This window comes from Zerene cesonia, chromosome 7, assembly GCF_012273895.1.
Source record: "Zerene cesonia ecotype Mississippi chromosome 7, Zerene_cesonia_1.1, whole genome shotgun sequence".
Classification (NCBI taxonomy): domain Eukaryota; kingdom Metazoa; phylum Arthropoda; class Insecta; order Lepidoptera; family Pieridae; genus Zerene; species Zerene cesonia.
Window position 1 is genome coordinate 4343418 of NC_052108.1, and position 24241 is coordinate 4367658.

At 31.3% G+C, this 24241-nt stretch overlaps 5 protein-coding genes across 7 annotated transcripts in view; 3 read left to right on the forward strand and 2 right to left on the reverse strand.

Annotated features, from left to right (window-relative positions):
• The window catches only part of LOC119828211, a 104587-nt gene that overhangs the window by 71302 nt on the left and 9044 nt on the right, over nt 1-24241 (forward strand). The gene's annotated exons all lie outside the window — the stretch shown is intronic.
• LOC119840655 (protein ecdysoneless homolog) lies at nt 3205-5965 on the forward strand. Its single transcript, XM_038367348.1, has 3 exons — nt 3205-3704; nt 3786-3988; nt 4070-5965. Exons 1-3 carry the CDS (start codon nt 3512-3514, stop codon nt 5315-5317), a joined length of 1644 nt encoding a protein of 547 aa, XP_038223276.1. The 5' UTR covers nt 3205-3511; the 3' UTR covers nt 5318-5965.
• LOC119840663 (dehydrogenase/reductase SDR family member 4) lies at nt 6707-8967 on the reverse strand. Its single transcript, XM_038367361.1, has 6 exons — nt 8590-8967; nt 7991-8168; nt 7780-7857; nt 7537-7683; nt 7283-7417; nt 6707-6992 (listed from the first exon to the last, which is right to left on the reverse strand). Exons 1-6 carry the CDS (start codon nt 8715-8717, stop codon nt 6822-6824), a joined length of 837 nt encoding a protein of 278 aa, XP_038223289.1. The 5' UTR covers nt 8718-8967; the 3' UTR covers nt 6707-6821.
• LOC119840651 (ATP-dependent DNA helicase Q4) lies at nt 11795-15915 on the forward strand. The gene has a single exon (XM_038367344.1). The coding sequence runs from the start codon at nt 12037-12039 to the stop codon at nt 15913-15915; it is 3879 nt and encodes a 1292-aa protein (XP_038223272.1). The 5' UTR covers nt 11795-12036.
• Nucleotides 17893-23978, reverse strand: LOC119840659 (cAMP-dependent protein kinase type I regulatory subunit). Of its 3 annotated transcripts, none has more exons than XM_038367352.1 (7): nt 23717-23978; nt 22622-22783; nt 22144-22344; nt 20803-21022; nt 20469-20591; nt 19607-19781; nt 17893-18980 (listed from the first exon to the last, which is right to left on the reverse strand). In XM_038367352.1, exons 1-7 carry the CDS (start codon nt 23885-23887, stop codon nt 18896-18898), a joined length of 1137 nt encoding a protein of 378 aa, XP_038223280.1. In that variant the 5' UTR covers nt 23888-23978; the 3' UTR covers nt 17893-18895. The 3 variants fall into 3 exon arrangements, with proteins under 3 accessions (XP_038223280.1, XP_038223281.1, XP_038223282.1); XM_038367353.1 differs by lacking the exon at nt 23717-23978 and adding an exon at nt 23522-23667 and having other exon boundaries at nt 18896-18980; XM_038367354.1 differs by lacking the exon at nt 23717-23978 and adding an exon at nt 23360-23510 and having other exon boundaries at nt 18896-18980.

Here is a 24241-nt window from a genome sequence, read left to right on the forward strand (position 1 = left end):
AGAGAATAGAATGTAATTAAACTTACTTTATCAATGTGTATATAAAAATAATGACTTGTTTTGTATAAGGAATTGATTAATCTATATACTTGGCGCAATGCTCTTCCATTCAAGGTCAATAAAAAAATTATTCTTATTGGTTGTGATTTTTCATTTTTGACTATTGGTGTATTTGGAAAAAACTCTGAAAAACAAAACTCCTGTTAAAAGTAAGGCATCTGAAAGTTACATAATATAACTTTTTAGTATTTTGTCCTTATAAGTTCTAGATATACTATTTATTTTTAATATGCAATAAATATTATATTAGTCAAAGTAGTGTTTCCTTATTAATGATGAATGTATATTAAAATAAATTACTATAAAAACACTTCCTAAAATTGTAGCAATTAATATAAATAGACACTCATATCTATACATGTTATTGAATAATACTATACTTACTTTCTAAACCAGTTTCATAAACATTCATTGTAAAATATCCACCACAAACAATTGATGAATTTCCAGGACATTTCATATCACATGATTTTTCAGATATTTTTGCATTTTGAGTTGGAATATTTTCACCACAAAAGCATTCAGTCCTGTAAAAAGTTGAATCAAGTTTCAACATACACTCAAAAGGCATAAATGTAATTCGTAAAAGAAGTCAAATAAAAACAATCAATAGAAATACTAATAATTTTTATGTTTTGATCTTTAATATAAAACTTTACAACCATTTTCACTTCCATATTCGACACTTTGGGAGAATACTTTGGTGCTATGTTTAAAAAAAAGACTCACCCATATTGAACCCCCGCATAAGGAAATCCTGCTTGTACACAAATATCCAAACAAAATTTTGGTGAATTTTGAGTTGCATAATTACCATAAAAGCTTGATAACAATCTTAACTTCTTCTCATCTAAGTAACACCCCAGATATCTACCATATTTCTTAGTGTTTGAGAGACAATAATTTGACAATTCTATAGGGTAAAAACTTCCACTTTGTATGAGACAAGTTTTATTTACAATGAGCTGCTTACAGTATTGAGTTTTAGCTCTATGAATAGCAGAAATAGCTTCACGGTTCTTTATTTCACACACAGGAGTAAAATCCAATTCTTCTTTTCTTAATTGCAATACAACTTTATTTTGATTGTTATTTTTAATTGCCAAATCTTCATCATCATTAATGCCTTGTGCAAGTTTTCTAGCAGAAACATCACCTAAATCACTTCTGAGACTTGATGTATATCCATTTCGTCTCAGCAAATTGTCATGTACTGATGGAAAGTAATTTAGTGATATAAGAATCTGAGCAAAGAAAATGATAAGGACAGTTATAATAAGACATTTTGCATATTTATAAAAAAACCTCCTTATGCTCAGTGCCATTTTTCGTAATAGCTATGTATATCTCGCTACTATAAAAACAAATTACTATGTATTGTAGCAAAATGATTCAAGTCATATCTTCCATAATTTGTGGTAACACAATTTTCAAAAAATAGTCGTCGTCGTCGTCATCAGCTCATATACAAAAAATAGTAAATCTGTGTAAATCTTATTGAAAAATGGTCATCGTTAATAATATTTATGTAATTCCATGAAATCTTTTACGGATGAATCACAAAATATATAACAAATCCATCTTACTCTAATTAACTATCAAATAATAACTGCACTGTGAGGAGTGGATATTTATTAAATATAATTTGATTCTTTCCTTCTTCAACTCAAAATATTTAGAATATTGTTCGAATGATACTAATTATTTTTTTGCCTAAATATAACCTATAAGTAATAATTTTCGGTATAACCGCTTTTTCATACAGTTGTTTTTAGTATGTACTAGGTACTGTAATATTATTCTTTGGGTACTGCCATTGTCATTCGACAGATGACAGTCCAGGACTTAGACCTATCAAAATCGGTTTTTTTATGTATGATAGGGAAGCGCTTAACTACCATCTCGACTGCTCTCTTACCAGCAGTAGATGTAGTCTAGGATGGAGGGCGCTTCCCTAGAAGAACCTGTTCTGAACCCTACCTTTGAAGAACCACAGATTATACCCGTCAGGAAACACAAACTCAGGAAGCATGTTCCAGTTCCTTGCGGTTCGAATAAAGAATGTAGAGTCGAACCGCAGCAACCGCTAGTCCGGGTACATGGAACGTCCACCATAAAGCAGACCGTTCTTTTTTATATAACCGTGTTCAATGTAACTAAAGATAGAGTTAGTTAGTTAGTTAATAAAATCTCGGTACAATTCACTTCAGCAAATAATTTCATTTCATTTTAATGATTTAAAAGATAGAAAATTTCAATTAGACCCATGTTTCACATAACTCGTGTTTCGGGAATTGTGAAAGGTCTACGGAATAGTCAATAGAAGTAGTGCTAAATTCAAAAACTATATTAAGAATGTATTAGATCAGAGAGCCTACCAAGCATTAATGACAATCTATGAAATGTTGTCGCTTAAGAACCACAGGTCAGGAACCGGTGGTAAATGTTAATATGACGATTCAAAAGTGCTTCTATAAGAAGTTTAGTTGAATGAATAAATGTTGGAGTTTGAGTTTGAAGATATGTTAGTTCACAACTACCATAAACTTGGAGGTATACAAATTCCCGACTATCCAATGTTTCAAGTGGTTTGGTCACGTTTGTTAATAGTGCCCTTCTAAAGAACGATGCTATACATGTACACAAATGCTCAGACGGCAGTTGTCATATAGTGATGGAAAGAAAGTACATCCTACTGTCATGTACTCAAAGGAGAAATGGAGACGTCTGTATATTCTAGTAGTGACTTTGCCGCCGATAAAAATTGCCCAAAACAAAGTACACAAAGGCTACAAAATTGTTAGTGGCACTTGAAGGTATTTCATCTGAGAAACCTCCAAACCGATCTCGATTAGGCAGAAAACATTTGCAGAAATCAAGATATCCTCCCCTCCATCTTCCATTATTCCCCCAAAAATCCCTGAATCGCATCCCCAGATATCTTCGGTCTCGTTTAAAGACTGTAGTAAGACTCGTCCGGCCTCTGCGAATGTTTATAACATTTTTTTTTATGCTGAGCTTGCTTGTAATTTTTAACGTCTGTTTTGATTGGATTAAAAAATATTGGCAACATTATTTACGCTCTGACAGCTACGAGCCTTCATTCGTATTTTTTTTAATATATAATCTGTGGTATATATTTATACAGTATCATCTGTGGAAAGCAGCAGTGAGTTGTGACAGTAATTATTTTAAAAATTATTAATAAATTAATTTACCATTTGGCATTTTAATCACTGTTCCATAACTATTTAGTTAATTCTTAATTAGTCTGCGCACTATTCCATGGTGCATGTGGGTGATGTAGAAGCTAACACTGAATTACTCAATTCCTTAAAATTCAATTAATGTGATTTTGGTCTTGGTTATCATAATATTCACGCAGTCACAAGTACATGTATCAGAAAAGTTTTAATTTTTGTATATAAAAATAAAAGTTTATTCGTTTATAATGTCCGAAAACACTACGGGATTAAAATTTGACGATACAATACATTGTCGTTTTTATTCTCTTTCTCAATCTTCGGATTTAGAACAATTATGTGAATCTATCAATAGGGCAATTCTTTCCAAATCTCAGGGATATGTTTGGAATAGAGATGAATTTAGAGTCAACATTCCATTGCATCAACTTGAAAATAATGGTATGACTTTTCATTCATTAAAGTAAAAATATGCTTGATAACTATTTTAAATTACAAAATCTTAAATTCCTCATTTTACAGGTAAAATACCTCACTTGATTAGTGTTACATGTTTTGGTGACAATATTGAAGATGAATGGTTTATTGTTCATTTAATTTTTGAATTAACAAGAATGTTCAGTGATTTAATAGTTCATGCTGAGGACAGTGATGGCTCTTTTTTGCTTATAGAGGCTGCAGATTACTTACCTCCTTGGTTAAATCCTGATAATGCTGAAAATAGGGTATGCATATATCTCAAACTAACAATTATATTTAATCAACTGTTTTTTTTTACTTACATTAACATATTTTCTTCTTTTTAGGTTTTAATTTATCAAAATAATATTCATATAATTACACCAGAATTGGTAAAATTGGAAAATCATCTTGAAATATGTGATGCTGTAAAATTGGTTTCATATAATTGTGAAAAAACAAATGCTTGCATTGATATACAGAATGCAATTAAAAAAAAAATATCTGGATATCCACAAAAGATAAAAGATAACATGCATATGGCAATTGTTAGTTTACCTGTAGAGATTGCTGCAATTTTAAAATTAAGACCATCAATAATATCACCTATAGTCAATAGTTACTGTAATCTTGATGCATTGGAAGCTAAAAATTGTAGAAATATTGATTATACAAATTGTGTATTAACACAAATTCAATTCACTAAATACTTGTATGCAATGCTTATGCATTCTAAACTTATACAGAAAGGAAGGTATAATATTCCAGAAACTGACAAAAGAGCTCAGCTTGGTTTTAAATTAACATGTGGGTATAATGTTATCATGAAACAAAATTCAAAAGATATTTTTAATACATTGGAATACAAAAAATATATGTCTAATTTATCTAAGACAGGTTACTTTAAAGATAACATAGAGGGTTCTAAGGAATATACAAAGTTGTTAGAAAAGGCTAAATCATTTTTTTTCAGTACGGAATGCCCTATGAACACCCATATTATCAATGAAATAACTCACTTAAAATCTGATAAATTATTTGAAGAAATCAAACAATCCATTGTAAAATGTGATAACTCAAAATTGTATGAAGATGATGATGACTGGTTAAATATATGTCCAGATGAACTAAATAACATATTGATTAGTAATTATGATAAAAGTACAAAAATTAATAACAAGGATTGGGATTCTCCTCAGAATATTAGTTCTGCATTAACAGATTTTTTAAAAAAGTCTTCAGATTTTGAAGGGATTGAAAGAATAGAAGATGTTGAAGATAACAATATAGATTTTGATGCAGAACAATTTACTATGTGTCTTGAAAAATTCTTAAATATAGCAACATCAAATGTTGACATAGAATTAAGTGAAGATAGTGAAAATTATGAAGACAATGATGAAATATGTCAAGAAATTGAAAAAGAACTTAGCTCCAAGTTATGTAGTGCACCATCAAATGTAGATGATAAGACAGTTCTAGATAACTTAGTTCAGAGTATGAAAGAGGAGGGACTATCGGGACCTTCAAGTAATGTATTAAAAACAATTGGCATTTGCAAAACAGATTTATTAGACTCTGATGATGATGAATAAATATAAAAACAACATCAAATACCTCTTACATTTATAAACCTCCACCATGCACTGTTTCATTTTTACATTAAAATGTACTTCTTAATAGTAAAACGATTATTTTTTAAATGTTTCTTACACATTGATAATTTAAAATAAAAATATTAAATATCATATGTAAATGGAAACATGGACACAATTACATTATTGAATGTAGATCTAAGCCAGACAATAAAAAAAAAACCTCGTCAAATATAATTGAGCTTATTTTCTATAATTCTTTTTTTTTAATGTCGTTGTCGCCTGATGGTAAGCTCTACCACCATCCATGAACATTAGCAGAGGCATAAGGTCGATTGCAGATCTTACGCCTCTACATATATATTGCCGCCTTCAAATTAGAAAGGGAATAAGAAATGATTCATGAGAGGAATACAGAATTGGACTTGGAAGGGAAAGGAAAAGGGCCTCCAGCTCCCCCACTCACCGAACGACACACAGCAGTATGCTGTTTCACGCCGGTCTATTAGTTGTGGTACTTGCTGATACGGGCTGGCCCAATTCATGCCGAAGGGTGCTCGAATACCACATACAAAATAATATTTTAGTTTCAATATAAATAAATTTTGAAATATTGCGTAAAATAATTCTAACTAATGAAAAAAAAAACAAATATATACAAAGTTTAAACTAATTATTGTGGACTATTTCTGCTATTAGTAATAGCAGAAATGTTACAAATATTTTTTTGTTCATATAAAATTTAAAAACTTTAAATATATTTATTTGCTGTTGTTACCACGTAAAAATATGAAAAAACATGTCTTAAAAGTTTAAAATGTAGACTATAAAACGAACCAAATTAGTTTTTATTATTAAGTACCTATCTATCATCTCTTTGACCGCCTCCTTGGTACAGTGGTTAACGCGTGAGCGTAGAACCGAGGGGTCCTGGGTTCAATTCCCGGTGGGGACGCACAAAAAAAAATGTCTCGGTCTGGCAGGACACAGAAGGCTGATCACCTACTTGTCCGTAAAGAAAATCGATCAGTGAAACAGATGTACAGCATCTGCCCCATACCCCACTAGGGGACACGGGACTTCACTTATATCTATCATCTCAAACACTGATACTTCAATATTCATGTTTGTATTAAGTCTATGTTTCGCTTTATGAAGATGTTTCCATTTTTATGGATTAATTATAAAAAAAAATAATAGAACGAAATAAGCGCGTGAAAGATACAATAAAATATCTTAAGAAATGAAAAAGTGATGTGAATGGGTATAATTACGACACATATATATAATCATCCATTCCCATAATCTAAGACATAAGTTATCCGAGTTATTTATTAACTGATTTTAACAATTTTTCAGTTATTGATTAGTTTTGATCTTGTGTTTTACATACTAATTCAACTTCACATAATATTAACAACATCATAAAATTTTCCTTGTCTATAACAGGTTATATAGAATCTATATAAGCAGATATATTATTATTGTTACTTAGGTTTATTTATTAAAGTCTTGCATGTGTCCCGCCTGCTACTACAAGAGTTTCACCAGTCATATATGTGGCATCATCTGAGACTAAGTATGCAACGGCGCCAGCGATTTCATGAGTCTTTCCAAATCTATTCATTGGAACAATAGAAAGAGATTTTTCTTTTCCCACATCTGTCGAAGTTATCTAAAAATAAATAAGTGTCTTAGTCATTCCAGTGAACTCTGTAATATAGTTACCTTTTTGGTTTTCTTACTATTATGAATATAAAATTTGAACGAAATTTATTTTAACACACTAGCTACATACTACAGACCACCCCAGCTTCGCCCATGGTGCATATAATATTGCACTCAAAAATAATGTTTACATCATATAAACAAACATCAGTTTATATAGCAGTAACTAATATATATTTGCAGATGAATGATACACATATTTATGTTTATTGGTATGATTTCTTGTTTTCTACTTACTGCAGATGCAAATTTTGTAGCTACAATTCCAGGTGCAACACAATTTACACGAATATTTTCTGATGCCACCTCATTAGCAATTGCTTTTGTTAGACCCAAAAGTGCTGTTTTACTAACACTATAAGGACCTAAGGGCTGAAAGTATATAAAATGTATTTCATTTCAATTCTATCCTAGTCACTCTTTAAAAGTTCAAAATTAAATATATTATATAGTTCTATAGCATAAAAACTGATTAAAACAAATAATAATACCTCAATGGGTTGAAAACCAGCTATAGAAGATATAAACACTATGCTGCCTCCACCCCTTTTAATCAATTCTGGATAAACTTCCTTTGCCAATAACCAGGAACATTTAACATTTATTTCAAATATTTTATCCCAAACTTTCTCATCAGTCTGAAAAAAAAAACAAATAATAGGTAAGTCACCACAACACGCAAATTATGTTAAAGAAACCACCATAGGCGTTGCTTTGAGATACTTGAATCTTACCTCTAAGGTTGGAGAAACGGCAGGGTTTACAGCTGCATTTGATACCAGTATATCAATACCACCAAATTTTCTTTTAGCCTACAACAGACATAATTCATATAGTATGGTATGATAAAAAAACATGATAATACTTACAGTAAGACACAACTAATATATTATTTTGTAATAAAATTATTATGTATTTAAATAGAAAATTATTCAATATTGTTACCACATCAAATAATTTTCTTCTCTGTTCTTCATTTCCCACATGACAAACAACTCCTTCTACTTGAATACCATCCTTTCTTAAATTTTCCGTGGCTTTGTTCACATTTTCTTCTTTCCTACTGCTTATAACAACTGAAGCTCCTTCATTTCCAAGACGTTGTGCAATGGCATACCCAATCCTACAATATATTCTCTTAGTGTTAGTGTTAATGTTAGTGAATTTCCTATGTATACAAAAAAAAAATTGAGTGTCCATTTGTAAGTTATATTGAAATTACCACTTTTTTTTCAGTTTTTGTCCGTTGGTCTGTATACTTGTTTGTTCTGGCTTATCTCTAGAATGGCGGAATCAATTTTGTTTGGACTTTGATTGGACCACTGGAATATAGCTGTTATAAAGAGGAGCAATTTAGGCTTTTAATCACGATATTCTCATAGGATCATTAGAATTGAAGTAAAACTAATTAACAGAAAATTAACGTGGGCGAAATCCTCACGCAGAATAGACACGGTGTGACGCAAAATTTTGATCACGAATCTGGTCAACTGACCTATCTGAATTCTGAAGTTTAGTGGTTGATAAATTGTTGTGTTGCTTACCCCTCAGTCGATGCTGTAACAATAGCCACTTTTCCCTTTAACCTAGAACTATGGAAATATTTTGTGCTTGTTCCATTTGCAATTACTATTTGTGGCATTTTGTTTAAAAGTTTATGAGAACCGAACATAATGTTGGCACTTTTTGCTTATATTTATTATTTAATAATAAAATTAGTTTTGAAAATAAAAATGTATTGAAAGTTTTGTCAATTTATTTCTACACTTATCTCAATTCTCGGTATCAAAGTTCAATACTTTAAATCATAATTGTTAATTGTTATCATTATACGTAGCACCGGAAGAGTAGTATACGGGTAAATACTAAATATGTCAAAGTACTCTGTGACTGGTAAACACTAAACACAAATAGTAGTATCACTAGTATAATTGTATGGTTAAACACCTACTATATAATATTATATCTGTGCTGTTAAATGTGCCCGTTCGTAATATTTTTAGGATTCGAACCTTCTTTCACAGATTAAGTAATATACTACGTACTAAGGGTTCTATGTAGTATTTAATTGCAAATTCAAAGCAAATTAATCTAATATATAAAATTCTCGTGTCACAGTTTTCGTTGCCATACTCCTCCGAAACGGCTTGACCGATTTTTATGAAATTTTTTGTGCTTATCCGGTATCTATGAGAATCGACCAACATTTATTTTTCATCCCCCTCAATGATCAGAGTAAGGCAAAACAGCGTTTGCCGGGTGCAGCTAGTAGGCTTATAAAACACTAAACGCTCGTCCCGGATCGGCTCGGATATCAAGATTTCTGTTGCATCCCATTTAATCAGGATAAAAAGTATCCTATCACTCAACTCAGGTCATGCCCTATCTGTATAACAAATTTCATAAAAATCCATTCAGTACATGCAGTGTGATTGACGGACAAACATCCAAACAAACAAACTTACATTTATAATATTACTGTGATAGTGTAATAATAAAACCTAATGTTTTTAATCAATATCTTGCTATTTTATTAACTTTATTATTGTTACATGCTGTTCATAGTTTCCGTATCCATATAACATATTGACATTGTTTGATAGGCTTGATTAACTGTTACGCCACGGTGATACACCAAAATACACCATCATGAGTGTGGAGTGCAGTGCAGTGATGCCAACGTGTTGTTTTTGTATGGAATGTTGTCTCTTTAAGAACCACAAGATAGTTATCTGTCAAGATTATTTTTAAATGCAAAATTTTCTATACATATACATACGCTGCTCTAAAATGCTATCCTACTAGTCCTACCCTACTTAACCTACTATCCTACTAATATTATAGATGCGAAAGTTTGTAAGGATGTGTGTGTTTGTTGATCTTTCACGCAAAAACTACAGAACCGATTGCTATGAAATTTGGTACGTAGACAGCTGGACAACTGCAATAACATATAGGCAACTTTTTATCCCGATATTCCTACGGGATACGGACTTACGCGGGTGAAACCACAAGGTGCAGCTAGTCATTGATATATCTTATATCTTTAAACGAGCAATTCTTGTATATATATATATATATATATATAATTACTAGCTGCGCCCCGCGGTTTCACCTGCGTAATTCCGTATCCCGTAGGACTATCGGGATAAAAAATAGATGTTGGCCGATTCTCAAACCTACCCAATATGCTTACCAAATTTCAGAGGAATCGGTCAAGCCGTTTCGGAGGAGTATAGAGACTAACATTGTGACACGAGAATTTTATATATAAGATAATTGGAATCTCGGAATCGGCCAAAATGATTTCCATGAAATTTAGTATATAAGGGGTTTCGGGGGCGATAAATCGATCTAGCTAGGAATCTTTTTTAGAAATTGTCATATTCGTGTTTTATCGACTTAAACTTAGCGACTCTTCCTGACATCTATTGGCGAATAATAATATTAATACTTTTTTTTGGCGAATAATTAAAGTTCCAGCAGATGGCGTTGTTACGTAACAAAGTCAATGAGTGTTTGCTTTGAGGTTAGACTAATTGTTTATATTGTTTTGTGTCTTCTTAATGCACTTAAAAATGCCTAAACGATCTTGGAAAAAACGCTTATAAACAATCTAACTTCACGAAAATAAACCGAGCAAAGCTCGGTCATCCAGGTCCTGTATATAATGCAAACAACTGTACTGAAACATAAATACTGTATGAGTAAGTTCTGCCGTTTAGAAATTAAAAACTTTTTAACGGATTTTAAACGCGATTTCTTCGTTATATTATTAAGCCGACGTTTCGAACACTTTACAGCGAGCGTGGTCACGGGGAGAACAAAATCCGTTAAAAAGCTTTTAATTTCTAAATGTATAATACTCGCGCAAAATCAAACACAAGAAAATACTAAGTTCTGCCGTGTTTGATTTCCAATCTTACAAATGTATAATATTATATAATTTGTTAATGATATGAATATTGAATGGAAATTTTAATTGATAATTGTATTTTATTTATTTTTAAGGTTATTATTATTTTTAAGTAATGTTTTTGATATTGTTGTATTGACGTTCGTAAGTGCCCCTTGGGGGTTTAAATCGAAATAAATAATTTTGACTTTGAATTACATCGTGGAATTCTAAAGCTTTTTCTAAAGAACCAAAACACAAGTGACAGTGATAATTTTCTAATTAAAAAAATAAAATGATAAATAATAAAAGCCAATTTATGTTCGAACAAACGATATATAATTAATAAGAAAAAAATAATGGCTTCACCCAACAGAGGGGCTGCGCCAATGTCCAGTGTAAGTGGGAGAGTCAGGATTCAAATTATATAGCAGGGGAACCCAAAATGCTAAATGTGTAATGACTCGAGTGTTTCAGAAATCTATTGGAATTCGCCGATTAGACGATAGCAAAAAAAAGTCATATAATATTTTCAATTTAAGGGTGGAGAAACGTTTTTGATTTTTTGAATTTTTTTTCTTAAATTTTGAACTTGGAGCTGCTAAAACAAACACAGACGATACAATATTAGTTAATTAAACATTAAATAAATACATAATACAAACAGAAAAAGTTAGTAATAAAGTTTATTAAGGAAAATAAATTTAGAAAGGATTTTAACGGATTGGGATTGTACTAAACACAACAAACATTTAAACCTTGTAAGAAGGAAAAAATTGGAAATGAAATTTGGTACAATGGATGGTACAATGGATGGAATTGGAATGACAGATGACGGTATGACGTTTTGACAATAACATTGAGTTGAATAATGGAGGGAACTGGGAATTTTACAAAGGTGTTTGTTCTGTAAACCCTTTTCGGTCCTTGTTTATATTGCGATAAATAATTTGGCATTACATTTATAAGGTTGTAGAGAATTATACACTTTAATAATTCCAGTGTTACAATACTATGATGTTTATTAACTTGTGGATATAGAATTTCTCGTCATTGTCCTATCTATTTCTAACAAAACAAATACCAATTTGACGAAATGGATTTAATAGAAACCATTAAAAAAGATAAAGCATATTTAAAGTGTAAAGCTATTGTAAAAAATTGGGAAAACGAATTTAAAATAAAAAACTCTAGATTACCATCAAAATTCGACATAAAGGAAGCACCTGCAAATATTAAATATGCATATAAAAAATACTTTCAGCTTAAAAGTGCAGCTCTTGAAGATTCCCTATTAATTTGTGATTTTGATGATGTTCCTGTAGAGTCTCCAAGTTCTCCTAAGACTATAGAGTGGCAAGCAATAAATAATACAGTCAATGAAACTGAGCAAGAACAATCTATACCAACATTACCAAGTGCTCAAGAGTTAGATAATATCTTATCAGCAACTATAACTAGAGAAAATAATTCAAAACTAAGTCCTTATACTGAAAATTTGTCAAAGAAGTTATTCCACAATAGTAAATTTTCCCTGAGAAATCCTAGAAAATTGTTATTACCAAAACGTTTATCTCAACAAGCAAATAATAGGTATAGTTTTGAGGATACTACGGCTTCACACAACAATTCAAATTCATTAATGTTGGATAAGATAAATACATCTAATTCAAAAGGAACATTGAACAATGATGACACTATAGATTATCAAGAATCACCTTGTATACATAGTGTGGATACAAAATCCGATTGTAGCAATTCAAATATAAACAGCTTTGAAAAAAATTCTTTTAAGGCCATATACTCCTCAATTGATGTATCAAAAGATCCACCTGTGAGACAAATTAATTCTGGTTGGTTACAAAGAGCCATTGGCGAGAAAATATCAGAAAGTACTCAGATTACAGAGAGTAAAGAAACATTTGGTTTAAGTAATGTTTTAAAGCAAAATATCTTTGAAAAAACTACTGATTATGTCGAAAATAGTGAATCTGAAGATGACAATATAACACTAAGTAAATTGAAACCAGCTCTTAAAAAAAGAAAATTGACAAACAATATTAATGAAAATATTAATAGGCATGATAATAGTACTTTGGATCCAAAAAATAAAAATGAAATTCAAGTTCAACACAATGAAAATAAATTGAGGGTGAAATATTCCAAAGCCAAAAGTTCTCAGAAGGCAGTTCATAGTGAAAGTAACAAACCACCTGATATATCAGAATTTTTACCATTTGGTTTAAAAGAAAAAGTATATCCAAGACATTCCAATGTTGCAGATATCCTTAAAACAATTAATGTAAAGTCGAATGAATCTCAACCGTTTCAAGATAATGTAGAAGATAAACTACATAAGAAGATGCAAAATGGTACAATTAATGATAACTTTGTGAAGATAAATATAGAAAAAAAAGTTTATGCAAGAGGTAAAAAATCTATAAAATATTCAAAGTATAAAAAGCAATTATGGAAAGATAAAAAAGCTCTACATGCTGGTATGGAATTTCCTGAATCAGGTAAAGTTACATGTTTTAAATGTGGTTCTGGTGGTCACATGGCTCGTTATTGTACAGCACATAAAGAAAATGTCTTGTTACCACTCGACAATTGTGAAAGTGAAGACTTCCCCACTCTTAATGATATGGAAAAATTTGTTAATATAAAGTCAAACAAAGTCAGCCTTGATGAAGAATTACATACCTGTGTATTTGAAGCTAGTAAGATCCCAGACAGTTTTATCAAATTACTTGCTAATACCTCTGGTAATTCAGATCTTATAAAACCTATTCTGTCTAAACCTGAAGATACTTCTAAAGAATTGCATAAAGCTCTCCAATTGTTCGGTCATACCCAGTTTCGTCCTGGACAAGAAAAAGCAATTCGTAGAATTTTGTCTGGGTTATCTACACTTCTCATATTATCAACCGGCAGTGGGAAATCATTATGTTACCAATTACCTGCATATATTTATAGTTCTTACTATAAATGCATAACATTAGTAATATCCCCACTTGTTTCATTAATGGAAGATCAAGTACTTAGCATGCCTGAATTTTTAAAAGCAGGATGCTTACATACAAATCAACCACCTACTCAAAGGAAGAAAATTGTGGAATTACTTAAATCTGGACAAATAAATATACTCCTTATATCTCCCGAAGCACTTATATCAGGTGATAGTTCAAATGGTTTTGCAGGTTTATTTAAATCATTGCCACCAATTGCATTTGCTTGTATTGATGAAGCTCACTGTGTATCGCAATGGAGTCATAATTTTAGACCAAGTTATTTAATGATTTGTAAAGTATTGCAAGAAAAGTTAAATGTCAAGTGTATACTTGGCCTTACAGCTACAGCTAGCAAACCAACTATAAAAAGTGTCATCGAACATATTAATGTACCTGATGGAGTGGATGGTGTTGTAACTAATCCTTCTCTACCAAGAAATCTTTTCTTATCAATGTCCTATGAAAAAGATAAAGATAAAGCCTTAGTTGCATTATTAGGATCTGAAAAGTTTAATTCTTTTCATTCAATAATAGTTTATTGTATTAGAAGAAATGAATGCGAAAGGATAGCAGCTGTATTAAGATCATGTTTATCTGAACCTGGTAAAATTAATATGGAGCAGCAAAGCAAAAAACGCAAAAGGATGTCTTATATTGCTGAAGCATATCACGCTGGAATGTCAGCTGCACAACGGAAAAAAATACAAAAACATTTCATGGATGGCACTTTAAAAATTATTGTCGCTACAGTGGCTTTTGGAATGGGTATAAACAAATCGGATATACGATGTATAATTCATTATAATATGCCACCAAGCTTTGAGTCTTATGTTCAAGAGGTAGGACGAGCTGGACGTGATGGACTTCCAGCATATTGTCATGTACTAATGAGTAAAACTGATAATGATAAAGATGAGCTACTTAAACATGTTTATTCTAATTCTATTGATAGGCCAATTATTAGAAAATTACTTGAAAAAGTTTTTATCCCTTGCAAATGTGTACCAGAAATAATATCAACTACTAGTAATTCATTGAATTCATCATCAAAATGTAATGGACATGAAGTTGGTATACCCATTGAAAGCACAGTAGAAGAACTAGATTTACCTTCTGAAAATATTGCAACATTATTGTGTTATGTTGAATTGCACAAAAATAAATATATTACTGTTCTAAATAATGCTTACACAATGTGTAAAATATCATCGTATGGTGGCGCAACAAAAATTCTAGAAGCTGCCAAAGGTTGCCCACCTTTGGCTATGGCATATTTAGTTGAAGGCAAAAGAAATCCAAATGTTACAAAGCAAAGTGTCCTAGAATTTAATGTTATTGAAGTTGCTGCAGCTATAGGATGGGAAAGTGGAATGTCAAAATATCACTTAAAAAACTTGGAGTGGACTATGAAAGATGGAGTGTCAAAACGGTCGTTTTTAAAAGTGGAATTTCATACCCTTGGCTTTCGTATAAAAGCACCTGGAGATTTAAATTCATCTGAACTTGATGAAATTTTAGATGATTTACATAAAATTGTTCATGGTCAAGAGAAAAAAATGTTACATCAACTTGAAGAAATCCATAATTCTTTTCAACGACTTTGTACTGATTCTTTCAGTGTAATAAGTTGCTCAGATGAAATGTTAGAAGAAAAATCAAATAAATTAAAAAATATAATTGATAATTATTTTGATAGAGAAGAAAATGTTCCCGCAAATATAAGTTTACAACCACGACCCTTGCATTACGAACAAGTTGCAGCTGATGTAAGGGCGCTAATCGCTATGTACAAAGATTGTAAATTCACAGGTAGAAGCATAGCAAGAATATTTCAGGGTATATCTTCTCCTAACTATCCAGCCTTAGTATGGGGTCGTTGTAAATATTGGCGATCGCATTTATCGGAAGACTTTAATGGTTTAATTAAAATTGCGACCCAACAAATCATTCAAATGAAATTGTAAGTTAGAAATAAATTTAGGAAATTTAAACTTGTGTTTAATTCTTCTTTTTTAAAGAACCTTTTATCCTACTAATATTATAAATGCGAAAGTTTGTAAGGATGTGTGCGTTTGTTGCTCTTCCACGCAAAAACTACTGAACCGATTGCAATAAAATTTGGTACGTACAGCTGGACAACTGGAATAACATAGGCAACTTTTTATCCCGACATTCCTACGGGATACGGACTTACGCAGGTGAAACCACGGGGCGCAGCTAGTATGATATAATCCACCGCAGCGCGCAGCTAGTATGAAAAGGATTTCAACCGTGTTAAAAAAATTATGCCTTCCATTTGGTCCCGTTGCAATTTGGTCGAGTTTTGACAATTGAAGGCAGGTTATGTTTTTGTTAAAAATGATTATTAAATCTACCTTTACACTAAAGGTAAAGTTAATTTATTGAAACATTTAATGCTAAAAGTATATTTTACGGTTACATTTTTAGAGAGCACGAGATACTTAAAACTTGAAATTATTTTTGGTAATTTATTTAAATTAATGTAAATAAATTCTAATAAGTTTTATACCTTGAAATGTACCTAAAAGAATAGTTAAATTATATTTTAGGGAAGAAAATAGCCCAATGCTTTTTGCTGTAAAAAAAAATTTAACATATAAGACTAATTTTACAAACTTAATCATAAAGCTTATGTGCGATTTGTAGCTACTCACACATAAAAATTAAATAACTGCTAGTAAAGTATGTACTTATAAATTTTACTTTGATATGATTATGGCTTACGTAGGTAGGTACATAAATCTTTTATTGAAAATTTCGCCATCGGTGGAAAATAAAATTTGGCACACTTGTAATTTATATAAGAAGTGCAGAATGGTATCTTTAATTAAAAAAACACATGCACAATACACTTTTGAACGAAAATTTGAAATAAACGAATTTGAATGTATATTTGCTTTATTGATGTGCCTGATTCCTACCCAAAAACATATCTAACGTCAAATAGAAGTATGACACATGTTTAAAACACAATTTAGCAAACTCAAACATACTAGAATGAAAAGTGTTATCCAACAAGATTGGTTCGTTTCCACTCATGCCTTATCCTACCGACCATCATCTGCGTAAATTGCTTTATAAAAACAAGTAACAATCTTAAGGACCTACCTAGTTCGCGTAAGGTTGAATTTAAAAAACTATGATATGCTTCGAGCACAGATAACAAAATACATACTATACTTGTACTCCAGGCATACCTTTATGGGTATAATTGATGAATATTTAGCTATAAATATTCTTGAGCGTTACTTTGGTATCAAATAATATGATTTTGCTAAAGAGAATTCATGGTTTTTATTGTAAAAGAATAAAAAAAGACTTTTTGTATTTATGAGATGGATGTATTTTTAACGTTAAAAGAAAACTAAATGTTTATTTAAACGAAATTATTTTTTTTATCCAGTAAAATAAAACAAAGAGTACTGATGGACATATTTAGAGTAACATATAATTAGATTTGCTAATCGAAGAAATAGTTTTGCTAATCTATTATTATTGTTCATGGACTCTACATTAACGACGACGATATTAAATAAGTAAAACGTTGATAATTAAGTAAATCAAGTCCAGAGTGAATAGGCTTCTCCTAGGCAGGCGTGCCCATTTATAGATCGCATCCCTGCTTAACATCAGGTAGGATAGCGGTCAAACGTCTGCCTGTTTAATATAAAAAAAAAAAAAAAAAAACAAAAAAAAAAAAAAATTAATACGGTTGTATTTTAGAGGACTTCAATCTTGTGAGGTGGTATATAATTAATAATCAAATGTTATACAAAACTATTCAAAGTGTATTTAAGTTATAAAAAAACGTGCAAATTCAATGCAAGTTACTAAGTACATTCGACCTTATTATTCATTTATCCTCATTCATTATTATCGTTACCCGAAATATATCCACTAGTGTTATTATTGCGATTTCATTAAAACTTAACAGGATTTAATATTATTATTGCGTAAAAATGTAACTTACATTAGTATGTGTAAACCAATCAACATACGATATATCGGAAGAATATACAATAGTTTGGACTTCTGTAAGACTATTATACATCTAGTATAAAATACCAATTCGCACCACAACACGCACACATTACAAAGAATAATTAATATTTTCCTTTTTACCTTTACATATAACAGAAGCTCTCTGTGAATATTTTAAAACTAAACATAAATATTAAAAGTAGAATTTAAGTCAAACTAAGTGAAAAAAACATTATGACTTTCAATAAGTACTTGTTATTATAGTCGATTAAAATAACGGGGTAACTATTGAGTTTTAAACGAGAAAAAAAGACCCAAATCAAATTCTTAAAACGATGCAAAATCATCAATTACTTTATAGCAATAACATACCTATTCTAGTACTAGTATAATGGACATGATAAATAACTGCTTGATAAAAATGCCTTTAACATACATCTAGCATTGCTTAAAATGTGAATAAAAATCCTGCTACAATGTTCTGTTACTTATTACATCTATTATGAGCGTCTTAAAACTTATATTTAGTATTGGTATTGCATTCATGAATTTTGGCAGTATAGATGTGTTATAACAATAAATAAATTTCAATCTTGAATTTTAAAAAAAAGTTTGGAAGAAACACTGTTAAATTAGATAAGTAAACAACACTTTAGAACATAAAGAATATTAAATACTAATAACCAGATTGTACTACATTTGCATCGGAGTTTAAAATATAAATATTAATCAAGTTCTTTAATTTTGTTATACTTTATAACTTTGGGAGCAACAACCAAAATTATGTCAAAGCAAAATTAATAATTGAACGCTTTTATATTAATTTGGACGTAAGTTACTTTTTATTGTGTAAATTAATTTTTAAAACATATTTAACATCGCTTTCTTAATTATGAATTAAATAAATAAAAAAAAAAATATTATTTGCTATTAATGTTGGTTTTATACAGACAGGGAAACAAAACTGTTGTACTGAGCGATGTTGCGTTTTAAGATGTCCGCACATAGTCCCAGAACCCGTTCAAACCTGTAAATGACAATTTAAATTAGTTTTGTGCCATTGTTTATTGTGCATTTAAATTAGTTTTGTATGTAGTGGCATTGATTACCTCATCAGAGGTTGTGGCTTCCATTACTGTAACTGTACTGAAGTGTTAATATTTTTTTATCGTAAAACATTTCACAGGCTTCAGAGTACGCAAGAGACGCTCATAACATATTTTTTTTACTTATTATTTGTAACATTTCTTGTAAAAACTTTACAATGCACTGCAGAATAGACCATACAGAAAAAAAAGGAAAACGAAGAACAAAACATTTTTTTACCCTCTCTTATTCTCTCTCACTGTAACGTGCATAACCTAATTTCCTTACGGGACATGCCCTTGCGTATTATTAACTATTACTTGACACAGACATCATAGGCAAAATAGGTAGGCACCTAATTATTTATCACTATCGGTCTGCCCCAGCTTCGCCCGTTACATATATTGCCTAAAGCTTTCCACAATAAATGGGCTATCTAACACGGAAATAATTTTTCAAATCGGACCAGTAGTTCTTGAGATTAGTGCGTTCAAAAAACAAACGAGCTCTTCAGCTTTGTAATATTAGTATAGATGACACAAAAAACCAAGATGGCCGCCGTCATACCTGGCACGGTCTAGCTTGACGCACTTGAGCGGGCCGTCGGCACGCACAGTGGCCGCCCGCGGCCGGTCCAGCAGCAACGCGATCTCGCCGAAGTAGTCGGACGGCCCGAGCCGGCCCACCTCCACCGCCGCGCCCTCCGCCTCCCCGCCGCGCTGCTGTAGTACCACCGCCGTACCTGTGCCAATTCAAGTGTGTTTGTGTATATTCTATGGCTATACATACATCCATCATTACTTGGTACTCCATATTCCATAGTAATACAATGTAAATCCTACTAATATTATAAATGCGAAAGTTGGTAAGGATGTGTGTGTGTGTGTTTGTTGCTCTTTCACGCAAGAACTACTAACCCGATTGCAATGAAATTTGGTACGTAGCTAGCTGGACAACTGGAATAAAATATAGGCAACTTTTTATCCCAATATTCCAACGGGATACGGACTTACGCGGGTGAAACCGCGGAGCGCAGCTAGTATTATTATAAATGCGAGTGTGTTAATTTGCCTTTCTTTTACATATTATCTAAATTCTAATCTATTAAGTGACCTAAACGATATTAAACTGTACCATTTAATACATTCAATGAATAAATGGAGTGATCATGTGACAAAAATCATACTCTCGTTAGTTGTTATACACACCTATTGCTTATTAACTCTGTGCTTGCTTATTAACTCTTTCAGGCGTTCGGAGTTAATGGGATATAACGGGATGTTTTACTTAAAATTATAGGCCTATTACTTTGTACAAACTTAACAAAAAGTGCTAGAAAAGTCCTGCATAAATTAGCCATATTCCATTGTGTGTATATATATATATATATATATATATATATATAGATATCCATTGTACAATAATGTACCTTCAACAATAATGTAGAAATCATTTCCAGGCTCGCCTTGGCGCACAATAGTTTCACCGTCATTGAACGAAACAGGCTCCAGTGCATCGGCTACTGTCAAGCGTTCCCATTTCTCTAGACTCTCTGGAATAAGTTTTTTTATGAGTTAAAAGAATATAATTTTCCCTCAATTTCTTTAAGTAAGCTTATCAAAGTTGATTGTATTTTTTAATTCTATAATTACAGAAAATATTTTAAGCAAAAGATGTTCATAATACAGCTCATTTTAGCGATTCGAAAGTTAAAACGACAATAAGTCAAATTTATTAAACTTATAAAGTTAAAAGTTGCATACCGAGTATAGAAACCCTAGATAAGAATTCATCATACATGCGCCGTTTTCTTATCGTCGAACCCATTAATATCCTCCTGTAGGAATCTCGATCAAGTCCCCATAGTTTGAGCGGAGTTCTTGCACGCACCGTCGCGGCTCTCGGTGTTCCATATATAAGAGCTAATTCACCAAAACTTCCACCCTCTCCTATTGTTGTTACCACTTCACCATTAACTAACACCTAAAAAGAAACAATAGAATCGTCATGTGATATATTTACACAAAACTGACATTTTGAGGTAGAAAAATTGTTTATTTCAAATCTCTGTCTTCTTGAGCAAGAAAAAACTGCAAACATTGGTTTGTTTAAATTCAAAGATCGAAAATTATATATGTCACCGTTAAATTGTACAGATCGTTAGATTACAATCTATCTAGCGAGATTGTAAACTATCGATAGATTGTGAACCGTATCATTATGATTGCAATATGACTCATTATTCTTCGCTATATTTTAATCTACCGAAATGAAACCGTTAAATTACAATCTGTCCCGCGTCAAATTGTCAACTGTCTGCAAGTTCTTCCTGATTGGTCGGTCTCATTATAAGAGTGACCAATCACGATCAACCGTCCCATGTCCCCGTAGAGTTAGAAATGACTTAGATAACCTAACCTAACCTAACCTAATCATATTTTTTACGTGTTGATTTGATCGTTCTATACTTCCTTGGCTTTGCAGATATCTTGCTCTTCCATTAACTATTTTACAAGCTGGCCGCATTTTATTCGAAAGATATAAGTTATTGAGAAATTTTTGAAAGAATAGAAAAAATTTCTCATTCATAAAGCATTTCAATGCTATAAAACAAAAAATTAAAAATATAAGTTATTTTCAAGAAAAAATCAATTTATAATCACGAAAACATAGTTGTTTACATTCGACAACTGACGAAATAACAAACAAATATGGCGTGTGGCCGGGGTGGCGGGGGCACATACCGTTCAACCAATCAGAGCGCGAGTTGCATTCCGTCCTACGCCGGTTCACAATTTGACCGCATCGATAGATTACAATCAAGCGAAAAATGATGCGTTAAATTGCAATCATAATGATACGGTTCACAATCTATCAGTAGTTTACAATCTTACTAGATAGATTGTAATATAACGATGTTTACAATCTTACGGTGACATATACATAGTTATTTGTATGACATGAGTAATAGAGATTGAACAAAATATGTTGACCAAGATTACACAGGATCTTCAGTTTGGTATATGTGAATGTTACAAGTTTTTAAACCTTGTAAATACATTTTTTTTTTTCTTATCAATACTAATAATAAATTTTAAACACACCTCAACTTCACCGGAATCAATAATATAAAAGTTGTCTCCCTCGTCTCCTTGTTGTATGACTGTTTCACCCACAAGGCATTGCACTGGGAACATTGCATCAAACATATCGGCTCTCTCAGATTCATCCAAATGAGTAAACAGTACATTGGAAGCTATAGCTCTTGAAAGTGCCCCCATAGTCTTGTAATCCTTTGGCACAACCTACAATTTGCAATTAAGAATTTACATAGGAAAGTTTCAACAATTCCTATTCCACTAAAATTATATACCAAAAGCTTATATCAATGTATGTATGTTTGCTTCCTATCACACAATTATCACGGAATGGATTATGATGGCAGTGATGTAGTTTATGTATCAGAATAACACATTAGCTATAGAAATACCTCTTTGTACACCTATGTTTGTCCATATGTAAAACTGCCTGGCACAGTTAGTTTGTAAGCACAGAAGCTAATATACATATTACTTTTTGCACCTTTTTCACGTAGCTTGTAGCATCTTCTTCAGTGACCGGCTCAGCACTTATACCACCACGTCTCCGTGGTAGCTGGCCCCCCAATACTGGAAGTGGTGATAGTTCTCCATCTGCTTCACCTTCAGAAGTGGCAGCAGCAGCAGCTGCTGCTTTTACCTGTTCCTAAAAAAAATTAATGACAATTTTTTATATGTTTATAGTATATTAAATTACTTATAACTTTATTTATATACATTACTTTATAAATTTTACATCAAATTCTCATTTTAATTCCCAATAAATCTATATTTACACATCATTTTTAATAAAATCTAAACGATTTTGTATTTTCATCTATAATTTGTAAAACATACAAAACATCTATTGCAAGAAATATTATTTGGAAAAATGCTATACCATTGTCGCATTTATTTTGCCTATTTCATGGAAAAAAAAAGCTTAAAACATATTATATAATTTTCTAATACCACTCTAAGTAATAGATTGTTTTACATACAAATAAATTTGCTATTACAATATGCTTAGTTTAATTAAAAAAAAAATCAGTAGATAAAATGGTGTAAAACTATGGTTTTATTTTAAAACTAGTGTAAGATATTTTAATAATGTAGGGATACTGTTACAATTAAAATGGCATAGTTACATTAACTACTAATACTGAGCTTTGGGAAAGCTTTAAGTATCTTGCTAGAATAATAGATGAGCAATCAACATTTGAAAACTCTAAAACCATCTCACCATTATGTTGATTGAAGAGATAGAATTTGAAATGACAAAACTGGCGAGACTAGAGCGCGGCGAGATGCGCCTTCTACGTAAGTGTTAAAAATTACGTAGTTATTAAATTTAGTTTTAACTCAATATTTATAGTCTAAATACAGACCACTTGAGGAATCTTACAAATCTATTTTGAGTTTCAGCTGTCAACTGGAACATCGATGGCATACACCAACACCACAACGTCCTCACTACTCTCTCGATATTTTTATTTATTTTTATTAAAATAGATGATGAATTTAATACCGGAAAGTTTAATAATATCTTGATTTTATTTCGATTATAATAATTATATCTCTACTGTTTAAACTAACTCACTCTTTCTAATTTTTGAAAATATTGTCGCAAAAATGTCACTGGATCATCGGGTCTATTTAGGCATAGTTGTACTATACAGTTTTTAAGTAATATTTGTATATTATGGCTTTGTATGTAGTTTTCACATTGATGTAAACATTGTTCTTCTTCCATAGAATCCATATTTTTCATTTTAGAAGGAACTTATGTACAGTATACATACTAAATTTTTGTAGTTAAACAATGAAAATTGACCTAAATGACAAAAACCTAAAGCCATCTGTTTCGTAATTTTGACAAGTGACGTTTAACTAAAAATAGTAATTTCAAAGAGTAGTATACACGATACACGAATGTTATGATGGATCCACACCCACCAGATAGAATGTTGAAAGCCCAGGTAGGTACCGCCTATTTGATATTGAATATGTCAGACAATACTTAATTTACTACATTTAAAAATAGATGTACTTAATAACTGTATTCTAGTATAATATAACCATAGATTAAACACTTATATACTAATATAACACTTTGAATACGTTA